The sequence below is a fragment of the Entelurus aequoreus genome, linkage group LG02, assembly GCF_033978785.1.
Source record: "Entelurus aequoreus isolate RoL-2023_Sb linkage group LG02, RoL_Eaeq_v1.1, whole genome shotgun sequence".
NCBI lineage: Eukaryota > Metazoa > Chordata > Actinopteri > Syngnathiformes > Syngnathidae > Entelurus > Entelurus aequoreus.
The window spans coordinates 36,478,657-36,496,501 of NC_084732.1; the positions used below are offsets into that span (position 1 = coordinate 36,478,657).

Genomic DNA, 17,845 nt, shown 5'->3' on the forward strand with positions numbered 1-17,845 from the left:
TCCAGAAGATTGCAAGAGAAGGTCCAATTGTCAGCGTGTCATCTCGGACGAAGCCCCCAAATTGTTGCGTTTGACCAGATGTTCCTCCAAGTGGGATGAAACGCCGGTCAGTCCCAAGTTCCTTAGATGACATATAAACTGACTCAAAGGTACCACCAAGCACAGAATAGGTATTTTGTAATTTATTGTCAAATATTTGACAATAGAGACCAGCCTCGAACAACACATACGAGCCTGGGGGTCTTCAAAACCCTCCTTAAGACCTACCTCTTCTCGCTGGCCTTTGACCCGAGCTGAGTCCGCCCACTAGGCCACCATTTCTAGTCCCCCCCCCCTCCCACCCCTTCGCTTTAGTTGTATTTTTCAATTTGTAGCACTTTTATTATTATTTTTTATTCTGCAAATTGTTTTAAACTTTTTATTCGACCCCTTTTACCGTATTGCATTTGCATTATCTTGTTTAGCACACTCATTGTTTATGTTCTTTGTTTGTTTTTTTTGTTTTGCTTAGTTGTTTTTGTTTTTTTTGTTTTTTTTTTTTGTTTGTTTTTTGTTTGCTCCATGCTTTTTTAACCTGTAAAGCACTTTGGTGCAATCTAAAAAGTTGTTGAAAATGTGCTATATAAATAAAGTTGACTTGACTTGACTTGACGAATGCGCAGCCCAAGTTGATCTGGCATTCCAAAGGAAAAAGCAACTCTTTTCACACAAAGAAAGCCCCCCCCCCCCCCCCCCCCCTCCTCCTCTCAACACTGATAAGAAGAGAGACTTGGGGGTTGTGTTCACATTCCTGATGGTTTACGACCCTGTCTAAACAGGCAATCTGAAGACAAAGAGAAACTGGTATACAGAGTATACATGGAAAAATATGAGCTGATTCAAACATGATTATGAATAAAGAAATAACTCTTAAACATATGCATTATCCACAATATTCAGAGCGGTAACAGCCAATCAGCAGTGCGTATTCAGAGCGCATGTAGTCAGTGCTTAGCGTTTAGCAGGTAAGCATCAGGCAGCGGACTCTCCCCAAATTATAATAAACACCTAACAGTCAACTACTAGTAACATCACTACGAGCCTGTTGACCTTCTAGAAATAATTCGCTTTTAGCGTAACGTTAGCTCATTTTGCGGTGCGTGTGTGTGTGTGTGTGTGTGTGTGTGTGTGTGTGTGTGTGTGTGTGTGTGTGTGTGTGTGTGTGTGTGTGTTACGGACAGCAAAGCCCTGTCTGTCTGTTATTTCACTTTACCTATTTCTGTGTTGATTGAGCTGTGTTGAAGCAGCAAAAAAGGTCATTATGTTAAATGAAGTGTTTCTGTCTCTGATAGTTGATATAATAATGTAACTGCATCATTAAGCCTACATGAACTCCATGGTGTTCAGGGATGAATAGTCTCTCCTATTGCTATTGTACTATTTTTTCAGCTATAGTTACATTAATCATTAGAAATGCAGCAGCCTAGTTTTGAATGGCAGGGTCCCTGCTATCACATGTTGATAAAAATATAACATTTACATAATAAAAATCAACTACAGGCTTCCCAAATGCTGTAATAAATTAAGCATGATGAGTTGACTTGAAACTGTTTAATGTTGCACTTTTTATATGTAGAAGAAAAATTTTGTCATTGTATTTAATCTGAGCAACAACTCGAGGCGGTTTAATGTTAATTAACGTGGGCGGAATTATTATAGTGTTCCCAATGTTAAAAGGATAATGCCATTGTTTACAAATTTGGTAAATAAATAACTAAAAAATTGTATGTATATTTTGTTGTTTTCTTACTGTACCGAAAATGAACCGAACCGTGACCTCTAAACCGAGGTACGTACCGAACCGAAATTTTTGTGTATCGTTACACCCCTATGTAATACTAAAAATAAATATCACCAATAACAATGCAAGGTTGCAGAAACTATTAAACCCAGTGTTTTGTACCAAGTGCTACACCCCTAGCTAACTATAAGTTCCTTTAACAGCAATCATTCTTTTAATGCAGGATTAACAGTTTTGACCCTCGGCCCGTTCCGTAGTTTGGGAAAATGTGTAATGGCGTCCAGTTACTGTTGAGTCACAGGCTCGAAAATAGCTAGCAGAACTGCACAAAGAAAGGGGGACCTTATGGAAATCTTGGATCCAAAACCATGGCAAGACGCTGAGCGCGCATTGCTGCTTGGAGTGAGGAGAAGCTTCACGTCCGTGTTTTGATAACAGTTAAGTGCATTAAAAACTTAAAATGTTGATTGTTACTTGAACTGCTTTAGTAAGATGGAATACAAGCTCAGCAGAAACAAAGACGGTAGAGAAAAAATCTAAAGTCACTTTTATTGGAGATTTTCATCAAAACATGTCAAGTCCAATGTTCCGATACCAATATTTTGGTATCGGGACCAAAATGTATATAGATACTTATCTAAATAAAGGGGACCACAAAAAATTTCATTATTAGTTTCATTTTAACAGAAAATCTTACTAAAAATATAGTAATATAGTATGTTTCCTATTGCACTCAAAGAACAATTTTAGAAGGCTAAAATAAAAAGTAAAAAGCATTAAACACATTGGGCTTTTCTTATTGCACTCAAAGAACAATTTACATGTGTATATATTACATATAGTCTGCCATAATCTAGGATTACCGTAGGTTGTAATAGAATAAAAAGCTTTATTGGCATTCATGATTTAGGTTGCCAATCTTGGCAACTAAGTAGCTGTAAGTACACATACAATCATTAGCAAATACTCAAAGAAATACTATGGCTAAAAGCACACATGAAGGAGGTAAAACACACATTGTAAAAAATAAAACACAAAATGTAGGAATTTGTTACAACATTCAGTCACTTCACTTGCATTAGTTTACGTTACGTGGGCGGTGTCGGTTTGAACTGCGCTAACAACAAGCCACGCAGCTGTGTGCGTGTCTGCGTATCTGTATGCGCACAGCAGGGGAGCCAGTTGACTCCATTATTACCTGTCGCTCCTTAAACCCCTTGTGCAGATCTTAGTGCTTGTTATTTAAACGTTTACCTAAGTTTGAAGCAAAGGTGGTAATACTAATCGGCACCTTCAGCGAGGCATGTTTTAAAGCCATACTTACAGCACAGCGCTTTCGTGTTTAAAGCATTACTTTTATAGATAGTTTTGAAGCCAAAATACCTCCATATTGCGCTTTACGCACACTCTTTATTTACCAGTAGAATTGCCATTTTTTGCCATTCTTCCTCTTCATGCTGTTTTTGTTTGTATGCGCTCTGAGCTCTCGGGTCTGTGCGTGCATTTTGACACACTCAACAACATGCGCCTCGGCTCTGTACATCACCGCTGCACGGCAGCATGTGAATGAAAAAAAGCACCAGTATTTTTCAAAGGCAGTATAGTATAATTTGTAATTCATTAGTACCGCGGTGCTTTATTAGTACCGGTATACCGTGCAATCCTAGGTGGAACACGGCATCCAGTGCAGACCCAATGAGCAGAGAGACTACCCCGTCAAGACGTTAAGGATTACATGTATCTGTTGTCATTGTCTCAATAATGTATCTGTTTCTAAAATACCTGTTTATAACTCGTAATATATCTGCGCCCAGTCCTAAGTAAAATCTTCAGCCATGTAAACATTGAGGTACAGCTGTGGTAAAGAACGTCTGGACTCGGCAGCTCATCAGCTGATTGCCGTTTAGTTAAAAAAGGCAAATATCGGCCCCAAATCCGATCTAATGATCGAGACATCTCTATAACTAGATGCCTCCTCCACAACTCCTGGTACTACGACCAGAGATTGACAGTGACTAAAGCAGCTACTTCCATCTTGTGGAGTTAATAAAAACAAACAAACAACCTCAGCAGGTAGCCTACAGCCACAGCTGTTAATGTTTTTTGTAGACTCGGTGGTTATTTGACTAGTGGCATTATTGCAGACTTTAAAAAAACAGCACTAAAATGTTGACAAGTTTACTCACGTAGTAAATTCTGGAAGTATTTGGCTTCGCTTTTATGATTATTGCCTCGAGTTAATCCCAATGGCTTTCAAATAAAACAAGCTTTTGTTGTTTCTTTATGTCTGGGACTGTGGGTGACAATTAGCACTTTGCTAAATTTGGCATATTTACTGCAGTTCCAAACAATTTAAGAGGTTTCACAAAAATATTTAATTTAGTAGCCGTAATGCAAAATTTCCTAAATTCCTTGAGCTAAAAGTCTTTGTACAACTGTAAATTCACAATCTGAGTCATGCATTTATCAAAAGGGTATTAGAAAGGAAGAAATACAGCGCCATCTGCTGGATCACCCATATTTAAAAGCGTATTGATTTAGGTTATCTGCTTCTAGCGAGAAGAACGGGACTTGTGTCGGCAACCTTCAGCTGAGTGACCACGTGATCGTGCAGTCAGAGGGAGTTTTCCTTCACCGTTTCCAGCGAGCCAACCGGTCATGCAACACAAGCGGCCTGACCACCGGGGATCGCGTCGTCCTCAGTGACCAGGGAGGTCGTTATGTCGCGGTGGCAACAGGGTACCTGTGTGACGTCAGCGCGACATCCATCAGTTGTACCCTGGACAGGTAAGCACTCATACTGCACAGGTCTGCTTGTCCCTATATGGTCTGCAGCCCAGTAAAGGTAGAATGTCTATCGCAGGGATGTGTCTGCGCTCGGGAAGGAAATGTTTCGTCTGGATTCAGATGAAGGAGTAATTGACCTCAGCACTCACCTCACCAACCTCTCCAGGCTGATGGAGAGCAGTCAGCACAGGTAGCGGCTACACTTTTAGCATCATTGTCTACATGAACTATAACCCTCTGGTTGTGTCTGTGTAGTAATCGTCTAAGGGAGTTGGTTGTTGATCATCGTCCTCCGGAATTCATTTCCAATCTCAGTTCGGTTCTGCCCAGAGAGGCCAAAGACACCGTGGCAAACATACTTAAAGGTTTTTCTTTCTCCTCATGGTCACTTATACTGTCACATCATTGCAGCTTCACTCTTTAAACTGAGTATCATGTACCAAGCACTAGCAAATTTCTGATTAGACCGCTTTGTGCAGCACTTGGTACAAAACACTGGGTTTAATAGTTTTTGCAACCTTGCATTATTATTGGTGATATTTATTTTTAGTATTACAGTACTCTCATGAAACTGCAGTTGAAAAAAATAATCTGAGCTATTTTATCACTTCTTGCCCAGTTTATGATTGGGTTCCTGCTTTCAACCAAGTGTTCCATGGAATTATAGATTAATTTGATAGGTGTCAGGTTTCCAACCCCTAACTATACAGTTGTGGCCCAAAATTGGGGAATTAATATTGTGCTTTAATAACTAATACATAATAGACGGTGTATTTTATTTATATATATATTATATATATATTTTATATTATTTTGTTTTTGTTTTTAATAACACTTTAAATATCTCAGTGTGTTTATCAAAAAATTTTGAGCACATTCACAGTGATCATTTTGGTCACAATAGCCGTAATATGAACATTTCATATTATAGCATCCCAAATACAAAAAAAGCAAATTTGAGTGAGAATCAAAAAAGTAAGGATTAAGCAGGAGAATTTATTGAAGCACAAAGTCACCCCCACAGTTTTTGGCCACAACAGTTTACTCTTGGAGTAATAGCTTGTCCTATTGTTTTCCAACTATTATTGATGTTGCTATTATTATACTTTTTATTATTAGTTTTAATCACATTTTAATTGTCTCTTGCTTGTCTCTTCTCCACTCTGTGGAACTTTGAGATTGCATTGTGTTATACATTAAATTAATTATTTTATTCTTCTTTAGAATAGGCAGTTCACAGATGGCATGACAGCAGACAGCACATCATGCACTGTCTTGATTAAACCTGCTTTCTTCTGTGATCATTTTAACGTCTCCTTCATTCCTGCCTAGCATGTCCAATGAATAATAATAATAATATGAAATGAAAAAGCATTCAGTGGAAGCTGTCATGCCTCAGCAACTTTCTAACCTATTACATCTTTTTTGAAACATTGTGATAAAATACAACTAACACATTTGTATGCATGTGTTTGCAGGTCTGAACAAGCCGCAAAGGCAGGCCATGAAGAAGGTGTTGCTGTGTAAAGACTACACACTGATAGTTGGCATGCCTGGCACAGGCAAAACCACCACCATCTGTACCTTGGTATGCTTTTAAACATCATTGCTATTTATAACGCCACCCCTTTTATTATCTCTGACTGACTTTCTTCGCAGGTTCGCATTCTTCATGCGTGCGGCTTCAGTGTGTTGCTGACCAGTTACACTCACTCTGCGGTGGACAACATCCTGTTGAAGCTCAAACGCTTTAAAGTTGGCTTTCTGCGTCTCGGGCAAGGGCGTAAGGTTAGTTTCGGAAAGGCCCGTTTTGATCCAGATTTTAGTGCTCCATAAGGCTACTCGGGTGTACCTAATGAAATGTCTAATGGTCCTCCAAAGGTCCATCCAGACATCCTTCCGTACACCGAGGAAAGCATCCGGAAGAAAGGAGTTCATACACTGTCAGAACTTGAGCAGCTTTATAACAAAGAGGTAGAGGGACACAAACGTTTCGATTTGATGCTTTGACAGTTCAATTGAATTTATTTTGTCTGATTTATATTTATCTTTTTCCCTACAAGCTGGTCGTCGGGACCACCTGCATGGGAATCAAGCATCCCATTTTCTCACGGCGGCGCTTTGATTTCTGCATCGTGGACGAAGCGTCTCAGATTAGCCAGCCCATCTGTCTGGGCCCGCTGTTCTACGCTGACAGATTGGTCCTGGTCGGAGACCACCAACAGCTGCCCCCCATTGTGCACAACCAGGAAGCAAGGTACCATCACAAACCCTTGGCCTGCCATCTGTCAGTCTCGAAGTAATCTTGGTTTTTAATCTTTTCTTTTTCAAAAGATCACTAGGGATGGATGAGAGTCTGTTTAAGCGACTGGAGCATCACAGTGAAGCTGTGGTCCATCTCAACGTCCAGTACCGCATGAACAGGTACCCATGCAACCTTCAAACGGCAGTTTTGACTATCTATTGAGTTGTCAATTCTCTACCAGGCTGTTTTCTAATTAATTAAACACGTAAAAGTGTTGCTTACGACGAGTAACTACGTGTTTGCAGGCAGATCATGTCTCTCAGCAACTGTCTGATGTACGACGGACTCTTGGAGTGTGGCTCCGAGAAGACGGCGTCGGCCCTCCTATCTCTGTCCACGCTGCCGTCTGTCCAGTCAGCGCTTGGTTCCTTCTCTGAGACGCATCCCCAGCAGGATCTGGCGTGGATACAAGATACACTGTTACCGAGCAACCCTGTTTGCTTCCTGGATTGCTCAATGGTAAACTTAAATTTCTCTTTTTTTCCCACATATTTTAAATTCATGTGCTTTGCCAGCACTTTTGTCCTCATCGTTGCTTGAAATTTTTGAAAAACAGTTGCACACAGGCAACTACATTGGAATCTCGATTTACGAGCTCAATTGGTTCTTGAACATGGTTCATAAACCGATAAGTTTTTATAGTTAAGCAGAGTTCCTCATAAGAATCAATGTTAACATGAATAATTGGTTCTAGCCTCGATAAAAGTCCTCCACTTTGAAGACACGTGTGTGCGTGCGTGTGTCTGCGCGGACTGAGGAGACCATTTTTTGAAGCTTTTCAGGTGGAATTATTTCCATTCTTGCTTGATGTACAGCTTAAGTTGTTCAACAGTCCGGGGTCTCAGTTGTCTCATTTTACGCTTCATATTGCGCCACACATTATCAATGGGAGACAGGTCTGGACTACAGGCAGGCCAGTCTATTACCCGCACTCTTACTACGAAGCCACCCTGTTGTAACACATGCAGAATGTGGCTTGGCATTGTCTTGCTGAATAAGCAGGGGCGTCCATGAACATTATGTTGCTTGGATGGCAACATATGTTGCTCCAAAACCTGCATGTACCTTTCAGCATTAATGGTGCCTTCACAGATGTGTAAGTTACCCATGCCTTGGGCACTTATACAGGACTGTCTCAGAAAATTTGAATATTGTGATAAAGTCCTTTATTTTCTGTAATGCAACTAAAAACATGAAAATGTCATACATTCTGGATTCATTACACATCAACTGAAATATTGCAAGCCTTTTATTATTATTTTAGTATTGCTGATTATGGCATACAGCTTAAGAAAACTCAAAAATCCTATCTCAAAAAATTAGAATATTTCCTCAGACCAAGTAAAAAAAAAAGATCTATAACTGCAAAACAAAATCAAACATTTGAAAATGTCAATTAATGCACTCAGTACTTGGTTGGGAATCCTTTTGCACGGATTACTGCATAAATGCGGCGTGGCATGGAGGCAATCAGCCTGTGGCATTGCTGAGGTGTTATGGATGCCCAGGATGCTTCAATAGCGGCCTTTAGCTAATTTGCATTATTGGGTCTGGTGTCTTTCAGCTTCTTCTTCACAATACCCCACAAATTCTCTATGGGGTTCAGGTCAGGGGAGTTGGCGGGCCGATGGAGGACATTAAGGCCATGGTCAGTACACCAGTTACTGGTGGTTTTGGCACTGGGCAGGTGCCAGATCATGCTGGAAAATGAAATCATCATCTGATAGGATTTTTGACTTTTCTTAAGCTTTATGCCATAATCAGCAATATTAAAATAATAAAAGGCTTGCAATATTTCAGTTGATGTGTAATGAATCCAGAATGTATGACATTTTCATGTTTTTAGTTGCATTACAGAAAATAAAGGACTTTATCACAATATTCTAATTTTCTGAGACAGTCCTGTACACCCCCATACCATCACAGATGCTGGCTTTTGAACTTTGCGCCCATAACAGTCCGGATGGTTCTTTTCCTCTTTGATCCGGAGGACACGACGTCCACAGTTTCCCAAAACAATTTCAAATGTGGACTCGTCAGACCACAGAACAATTTTCCACATTGCATCAGTCCATCTTAGATGAGCTTGGGCCCAGCGAAGCCGGCGGCGTTTCTGGGTGTTGTTGATAAACGTTTTTTGCCTTGCATAGGTGAGTTTTAACTTGCACTTACAGATGTAGCGACAAACTGTAGTTACTGACAGTGGTTTTTTGAAGTATTCCTGAGCCAATGTGGTAATATCCTTTACACACTGATGTCGGTTTTTGATGCAGTACCGCCTGAGGGATCGAAGATCAGTAATATCATCGCTTACGTGCACTGATTTCTCCAGATTCTCTGAACTTTTTGATGATATTCCGGACCGTAGATGGTGAAATCCCTAAATTCCTTGCAATAGCTCGTTGAGAAATATTGTTCTTAAACTGTTGGACAATTTGCTCACGCATTTGTTCACAAAGTGGTGAACCTCGCCCCATTCTTGTTTGTGAACGACTGAGCATTTCATGGAAGCTGCTTTTATACCCAAACATGGCACCCATCTCTTCCCAATTAGCCTGTTCGCCTGTGGGATGTTACAAATAAGTGTTTGATGAGCATTCCTCAACTTTCTCAGTCTTTTTTGCCACTTTTTTGAAACATGTTGCAGGCATCAAATTCCAAATGAGCTAATATTTGCAAAAAATAGCAAAGTTGACCAGTTTGAACGTTAAATATCTTGTCTTTGCAGTCTATTCAATTGAATATAGGTTGAAAAGGATTTGCAAATCATTGTATTCAGTTTTCATTTACAATTTACACAATGTGCCAACTTCATTGGTTTTGGGTTTTGTATATACAGTGGGGCAAAAAAGTATTTAGTCAGCCACCCATTGACAATCAATGGGTGGCTGACTAAATACTTTTTTGCCCCACTGTATGTGTGTGTATAATGACCATGCCTGTGTGTACAGGAAGTGATGTCATCAAAATGGCAGCCTCTGATGGTTTTAGTGGCATGCAAGTGTTCGCACAAAGGCATATTTGGCGTAAATCGAGGTGCCACTGTATTAGACACATTTTTTTTGTTTTTGTTTTTTTTACATAAAACCTAGGCTTGTATCTGCTATGAAATGCATTAACAGGGCCTAGACTTTTGGTGGCCCTAAACAAGATTTTGTTTGGGGGCCCATTTTGGTCTTTAAAGTTACTCGCGCAGAACAAATTAAAAGCGATAATTGAGGGTTTCGCTCTCTGGAGTGGGAGGATAAAGGAGTTGATTTAAACGGAGACAAATTTAATCATCTGAGGTTTGCAGATGACATTGTTGTCTTGGGAGAGCAAATCAGTGAAGTGGAAGATATGCTTAAAGACCTTGCAAATGCCAGCAAATGTTGTGGATTGAAAATGAATATGAAGAAAACAAAAGTTATGGCAAATTCCATGGTACCTCATGGACCTGTGACTGTTAATGGAAATGAAATTGATGAAGTTAATGAATATATCTATCTGGGGCAGAGATTTAGCCTGAAAGAAAAGAGTCAAGAACAGGAGATAGGGAGGAGAATCAGATTGGGCTGGTGCCAATATGGAAAACTGAGCAACATCATGAGAGGAGAAATACTGTTAAGCCTAAAAAGAAAGGTCTTTAATCAATGTGTGTTACCAACCATGACATATGGAGCTGAAACCTGGGCATTGTCAAATAAAATGGAAAAGAAAATAGCAGCAACACAACATGGAAAGAAATATGCTTGGAATCACATATAAAGACAGAAAAACAAATGAATGGGTGAGAAAACAAATGCAAGTCCAAGACATTATGAGAACTATCAAATTAAGTAAGTGGAAGTGGGCTGGACATATCAGTAGGAGAACAGATAATAGATGGACTTCCCTAATGACATCATGGAGACCCATGGATGGGAGCAGAAATAGAGGAAGACAAAGAGTGAGATGGCGAGATGAAATAGACAAATATTGGGGAACAGTGCAGTGGCAGGGAGCAGCTAGAGATCGTTCACTATGGCAGAAACATGCTGAGGCTTTCGTCCAGCAGTGGACTGACAACGGCTGATGATGATGATTGCTCTTGGTGACCAGAAGTAGATTACGCTATGGGAGCCTGAGTGTGTGCGTAAAAGAAACAACCAACAAAAACGCAGTTCAAATACGTTTATAATTAGATTTTCAGAAATACTGTATTATTAATATTTTACAAGTTATGTAAAAACAATTTTTTTACTAAAATCATGTATGACCAATAAACACAAAGTTCAATCTATTATGTTTAGTAGTCATGTGTTGATATTTTAGACAATGTCCAAAGGTAAAAAAAAATAGGTTGAAAGGTCCAAGTGGAAAATACATTTCTATCGCCTGCCGCAGGGAAGCCAATTATCTTTTGGCATTAATTGAAAAAGTTAACCACAATGTGCAAAACCTACAAACCCCGTTTCCATATGAGTTGGGAAATTGTGTTAGATGTAAATATAAACGTAATACACTGACTAGCAAATCCTTTTCAACCCATATTCAATTGAATGCACTACAAAGACAAGATATTTGATGTGCAAACTAATAAACTTTATATATTTTTTTTCAAATAATATTTAACTTAGAATTTCATGGCTGCAACACGTGCCAAAGTAGTTGGGAAAGGGCATGTTCACCACTGTGTTACATGGCCTTTCCTTTTAACAACACTCAGTAAACGTTTGGGAACTGAGGAGACACATTTTTTAAGCTTCTCAGGTGGAATTCTTTCCCATTCTTGCTTGATGTACAGCTTAAGTTGTTCAACAGTCCGGGGGTCTCCGTTGTGGTATTTTAGGCTTCGTAATGCGCCACACATCTTCAATGGGAGACAGGTCTGGACTACAGGCAGGCCAGTCTAGTACCCGCACTCTTTTACTATGAAGCCACGTTGATGTAACACGTGGCTTGGCATTGTCTTGCTGAAATAAGCAGGGGCGTCCATGGCAACGTTGCTTGGATGGCAACATATGTTGCTCCAAAACCTGTATGTACCTTTCAGCATTAATGGAGCCTTCACAGATGTGTAAGTTACCCATGTCTTGGGCACTAATACACCCCCATACCATCACAGATGCTGGCTTTTCAACTTTGCGCCTATAACAATCCGGATGGTTCTGTTCCTCTTTGGTCCGGAGGACACGACGTCCACAGTTTCCAAAAACAATTTGAAATGTGGACTCGTCAGACCACAGAACACTTTTCCACTTTGTATCAGTCCATCTTAGATGAGCTCAGGCCCAGCGAAGCCGACGGCGTTTCTGGGTGTTGTTGATAAACGGTTTTCGCCTTGCATAGGAGAGTTTTAACTTGCACTTACAGATGTAGTGGCCAACTGTAGTTACTGACAGTGGGTTTCTGAAGTGTTCCTGAGCCCATGTGGTGATATCCTTTACACACTGATGTCGCTTGTTGATGCAGTACAGCCTGAGGGATCGAAGGTCACGGGCTTAGCTGCTTACGTGCAGTGATTTCTCTAGATTCTCTGAACCCTTTGATGATATTACGGACCGTAGATGGTGAAATCCCTAAATTCCTTGCAATAGCTGGTTGAGAAAGGTTTTTCTTAAACTGTTCAACAATTCGCTCACGCATTTGTTGACAAAGTGGTGACCCTCGCCCCATCCTTGTTTGTGAATGACTGAGCATTTCATGGAATCTACTTTTATACCCAATCATGGCATCCACCTGTTCCCAATTTGCCTGTTCACCTGTGGGATGTTCCAAATAAGTGTTTGATGAGCACTCCTCAACTTTATCAGTATTTATTGCCACCTTTCCCAACTTCTTTGTCACGTGTTGCTGGCATCAAATTCTAAAGTTAATGATATTTTGCACAAAAAAAAAATCAGTTTGTTTATCAGTTTGAACATCAAATATGTTGTCTTTGTAGCATATTCAACTGAATATGGGTTGAAAATTATTTGCAAATCATTGTATTCCGTTTATATTTAAATCTAACACAATTTCCCAACTCATGGAAATGGGCTTTGTACAAAAAACAAACAAGAAAACACTATATTATTGGTAAAAAAAAATGGCTACCATATACACCTAAATTTGACTGTCATTTTCGAAATACGCAGCAAATCTCGATGACTGCATTTAAAGGCCTACTGAAATTAAATTTTTTTATTTAATCGGGGATAGCAGATCCATTCTATGTGTCATACTTGATCATTTCGCGATATTGCCATATTTTTGCTGAAAGGATTTATAGAACAACGACGATAAAGTTCGCAACTTTTGGTCTCTGATAAAAAAAAGCCTTGTCCCTACCGGAAGTAGCGTGACGACACCGGAGGAAGGGCTGCTCACATCTGCACATTGTTTACACCAGCAGCGAGAGAGATTCGGACAGAGAAAGCGACGATTACCCCATTAATTTGAGCGAGGATGAAAGATTCGTGGATGAGGAACGTGAAAGTGAAGGACTAGCGTGCAGTGCAGAACGTATCTTTTTTCGCTCTGACCGTAATTTAGGTACAAGAGCTCATTGGATTCCACACTCCTTTTTCTAATGTGGATCACAGATTTGTATTTTAAACCACCTCGGATACTATAACCTCTTGAAAATGAGAGTCGAGAACGCGAAATGGACATTCACAGTGACTTTTATCTCCACGACAATACATCGGCGAAGCTCTTTAGCTACTGAGCTAACGTGATAGCATCGGGCTTTACTGCATATAGAAACAAAACAAACAAGTCCCTGACTGGAAGGATAGACAAAAGATCAACAATACTACCAAACTCTAGACATGTAACTACACGGTTAATGCTTTCCAGCTTGGCGAAGCCTAGCAATGCTGTTGCTAACGACGCCATTGAAGCTAACTTAGCTACGGAACCTCGACAGAGCTATGCTAAAAACATTAGCTCTGCACCTACGTCAGCTCTCATCTGCTCATCACGACCCGTGCTCACCTGCGTTCCAGCGATCGACGGTACGACGAAGGACTTCACCCGATCACCAATGCGGTTGGCGGCCCGGGGACTAAGGAAGTCAAGGTGAGGTCGTTCGGCTAGCGCGTCTGCTATCCTCAAAGTTCTCCTGGTTGTTGCTTTAGTCCGCCGTTAATACACCGATCCCACCTACAACTTTCTTCTTTGCAGTCTACATTGTTCATTAAACAAACTACAAAAGATTCACCAACACAGATGTCCAGAATACTGTGGAATTTTGAGATGAAAACAGAGCTTTTTGTATTGGATTCAATGGGCTCCGAATACTTCTGCTTCAACCGTTGACGTCACGCGCAAACGTCATCATATCGAAACGTTTTCAGCCGGAAGTTTGCCGGGAATTTTAAAATTGCACTTTATAAGTTAACCCGGCCGTATTGGCATGTGTTGCAATGTTAAGATTTCATCATTGATATATAAACTATCAGACTGCGTGGTCGGTAGTAGTGGGTTTCAGTAGGCCTTTAAAGCGATGCTAAATTAGCAATTATCCCTATGGAGTTGTGAACAGACATGGCCGGGATGTTGCCAAACCGAACTAAAAGTATGACACGTTGACTCACCGTTGAATAAAAGCTTAGCAAAAACAAAGTATAATTGTATCCAAGAGGCAATTAATTCCATCAAAGTATAACAAGCAAACACCTGCAGAGCACGACGAATACAGTGAGGATTAGCTACTAAAGTGACCTGTCACCATAATCAGTGGTTGTGGCCCTAAACAACCGTGTGTTTATGCCAGGGGCCGGCCCTGTGTATTATGTATTACTATTTGGATCACAATCAAATGTATATATGTGAAAGTACCTCAACCTCTGAAGACATCAGATTTTAATTAAAAAAATTTAAGCCTAACAGGGCCCCGAGGAGGACAAGCTGTAGAAAATAGATGGATGGAAGGACATAAAAGTCCAAGTTTTTGAAGGGCGTAAAAACATTTCGGATTCAGTTTTTTCTTTTCTTTTTTTTTCACATATTCTGCTTTATTTTCTCAAACTTCAGTCCTAAATAAAAATATTGATTATGTAATGTTTTTGGGGGTTTTTTGACCATTTTTAAGACCTATTTACAGATAATGTGACCGGTTTAGTGGGTATGTGGGCTTGTATTAAAGGCCTACTGAAACCCACTACTACCGACCACGCAGTCTGATAGTTTATATATCAATGATGAAATCTTAACATTATAACACATGCCAATACGGCCGGGTTAACTTATAAAGTGACATTTTAAATTTGCCGCTAAACTTCCGGTTCGAAACGCCTCTGAGGATGACGTATGCGCGTGACGTAGACCGGCGAACACGGGTATGCCTTCCACATTGAAGCCAATACGAAAAAGCTCTGTTTTCATTTCATAATTCCACAGTATTCTGGACATCTGTGTTCGTGAATCTGTTGCAATCATGTTCATTGCATTATGGAGAAGGAAGCTGAGCAAGCAAAGAAGAAAGTTGTCGGTGCGAAATGGACGTATTTTTCGAACGTAGTCAGCAACAACAGTACACAGCCGGTGCTTCTTTGTTTACATTCCCGAAAGATGCAGTCAAGATGGAAGAACTCGGATAACAGAGACTCTAACCAGGAGGACTTTTGACTTCGATACACAGACGCCTGTAGAGAACTGGGACAACACAGACTCTTACCAGGATTACTTTGATTTGGATGACAAAGACGCAGACGTGCTACTGTGAGTATGCAGCTTTGGCTTCTAAACATTTGATCGCTTGACCGTATGTGCGCAACTTTTTTTTGCGTATGTACGTAACTTTTTTAAAATATATAAGCTTTATGAACCTTGGGTTAGGTGAACGGTCTTTTGGGCTGAGTGATTGTGTGTGTTGATCAGGTGTTTGAATTGTATTGGCGTGTTCTATGGAGCTAGGAGCTAGCATAGGAGCTAGCATAACAAACACGCAGGTGTTTTTATGCAGGATTAATTTGTGGCATATTAAATATAAGCCTGGTTGTGTTGTGGCTAATAGAGTATATATATGTCTTGTGTTTATTTACTGTTGTAGTCATTCCCAGCTGAATATCAGGTACCGTGAGTATGCAGCCTTGGCTGCTAAACATTTGATAGCTTGACCGTATGTGCGCGTCACGTACGTAACTTTTTAAAAATATATAAGCTTTATGAACCTTGGGTTAGGTGAACGGTCTTTTGGGCTGAGTGATTGTGTGTGTTGATCAGGTGTTTGAATTGTATTGGCGTGTTCTATGGAGCTAGGAGCTAGCAGAGGAGCTAGGAGCTAGCGTAACAAACACGCAGGTGTTTTTATGCAGGATTAATTTGTGGCATATTAAATATAAGCCTGGTTGTGTTGTGGCTAATAGAGTATATATATGTCTTGTGTTTATTTACTGTTGTAGTCATTCCCAGCTGAATATCAGGTACCGTGAGTATGCAGCCTTGGCTGCTAAACATTAGATAGCTTGACCGTATGTGCGCGTCACGTACGTAACTTTTTAAAAATATATAAGCTTTATGAACCTTGGGTTAGGTGAACGGTCTTTTGGGCTGAGTGATTGTGTGTGTTGATCAGGTGTTTGAATTGTATTGGCGTGTTCTATGGAGCTAGGAGCTAGCAGAGGAGCTAGGAGCTAGCGTAACAAACACGCAGGTGTTTTTATGCAGGATTAATTTGTGGCATATTAAATATAAGCCTGGTTGTGTTGTGGCTAATAGAGTATATATATGTCTTGTGTTTATTTACTGTTGTAGTCATTCCCAGCTGAATATCAGGTCACCCCCGGCTCTCACAGCATCTTCCCTATCTGAATAGCTTCAACTCCCCACTAGTCCTTCACTTGCACTTTACTCATCCACAAATCTTTCATCCTCGCTCAAATTAATGGGGAAATTGTCGCTTTCTCGGTCCGAATCTCTCTCACTTCATGCGGCCATCATTGTAAACAATAGGGAACTTTGCGTATATGTTCAACTGACTACGTCACGCTACTTCCGGTAGGGGCAAGCCTTTTTTTTATCAGATACCAAAAGTTGCAATCTTTATCGTCGTTGTTCTATACTAAATCCTTTCAGCAAAAATATGGCAATATCGCGAAATGATCAAGTATGACACATAGAATAGATCTGCTATCCCCGTTTAAATTAAAAAAATTCATTTCAGTAGGCCTTTAAGCCTCAGGGAGTTAAACGCCCCTGCCTTACATAGTTCCGGGTCACCCTTGGACAAGGTGTAGCACCCGAATGCCTCCACCATCAGGGTTACGATACCCCCTATGAACCAAACTAGAAGAGGATGCGTTACCCGGCCCGGAAGAAGCCCGGGGCCCTTCCCCCGGAGCTAGGCCCGGAGGTAGGGCTCGTCAGCGAGCGCCTGGTGGCTGGGCTAGCCACGGAGCCCGGCCGGGCACAGCCCGAAGAAGCTACGTGGACACACCATCTTCTCCGCCACGTGGGCCCACCACACGCGGTCGGAACCAGTGGGGTCGGGTGCGCTGCCAAGTGGATGGCAGTGAAAGTGGAGGCTCCAGGCGGACCAATTCGGGGCAGCAGAGGCTGACTTTCGGGACGTGGAACGTCTCTACGCTGGTGGGGAAGGAGCCTGAGCTGGTGCGAGAGGTTGAGCGCTACCAGTTGGATCTGGTGGGGCTTACCTCTACGCATAGCAAGGGCTCTGAAACCACACTCCTGGACAAGGGATGGACCTTGTTCACTTCTGGAGTTGCTCAGGTTGTGAGGGCACAGGCGGGTGTGGGGATACTCACGAGTCCCCGGCTGAGTGCCTGTACGTTGGAGTTCACCCCGGTGGACAAGAGGGTCGCCTCCCTTCGCCTTAGGGTTTTAGGGGGGGAAACTCTGACTGTTGTTTGTGCGTACGCACCAAACAGGAGTTCAGAGTATTCTGCCTTTTTGGATACCTTGCATGGGGTCCTGTATGGGGCGCTGGCAGGGGATTCCATAGTCTTACTGGGGGACTTCAACGCGCACTTTGGCAATGACAGTGATACTTGGACTGGCGTGATTGG

At 41.2% G+C, this 17,845-nt stretch overlaps 1 protein-coding gene across 1 annotated transcript in view; it reads left to right on the top strand.

The window, feature by feature from the left end:
• dna2 (DNA replication helicase/nuclease 2) overlaps positions 1 to 17,845 on the top strand; it is a 52,252-nt gene that overhangs the window by 18,886 nt on the left and 15,521 nt on the right. The window contains exons 13-21 of the mRNA XM_062026023.1: positions 4,337 to 4,567; positions 4,644 to 4,757; positions 4,823 to 4,932; positions 6,046 to 6,155; positions 6,227 to 6,355; positions 6,449 to 6,541; positions 6,631 to 6,824; positions 6,902 to 6,991; positions 7,118 to 7,331. Of these exons, the coding sequence (XP_061882007.1) occupies positions 4,337 to 4,567; positions 4,644 to 4,757; positions 4,823 to 4,932; positions 6,046 to 6,155; positions 6,227 to 6,355; positions 6,449 to 6,541; positions 6,631 to 6,824; positions 6,902 to 6,991; positions 7,118 to 7,331 (1,285 nt within the window). The remainder of the gene's footprint in view (positions 1 to 4,336; positions 4,568 to 4,643; positions 4,758 to 4,822; positions 4,933 to 6,045; positions 6,156 to 6,226; positions 6,356 to 6,448; positions 6,542 to 6,630; positions 6,825 to 6,901; positions 6,992 to 7,117; positions 7,332 to 17,845) is intronic.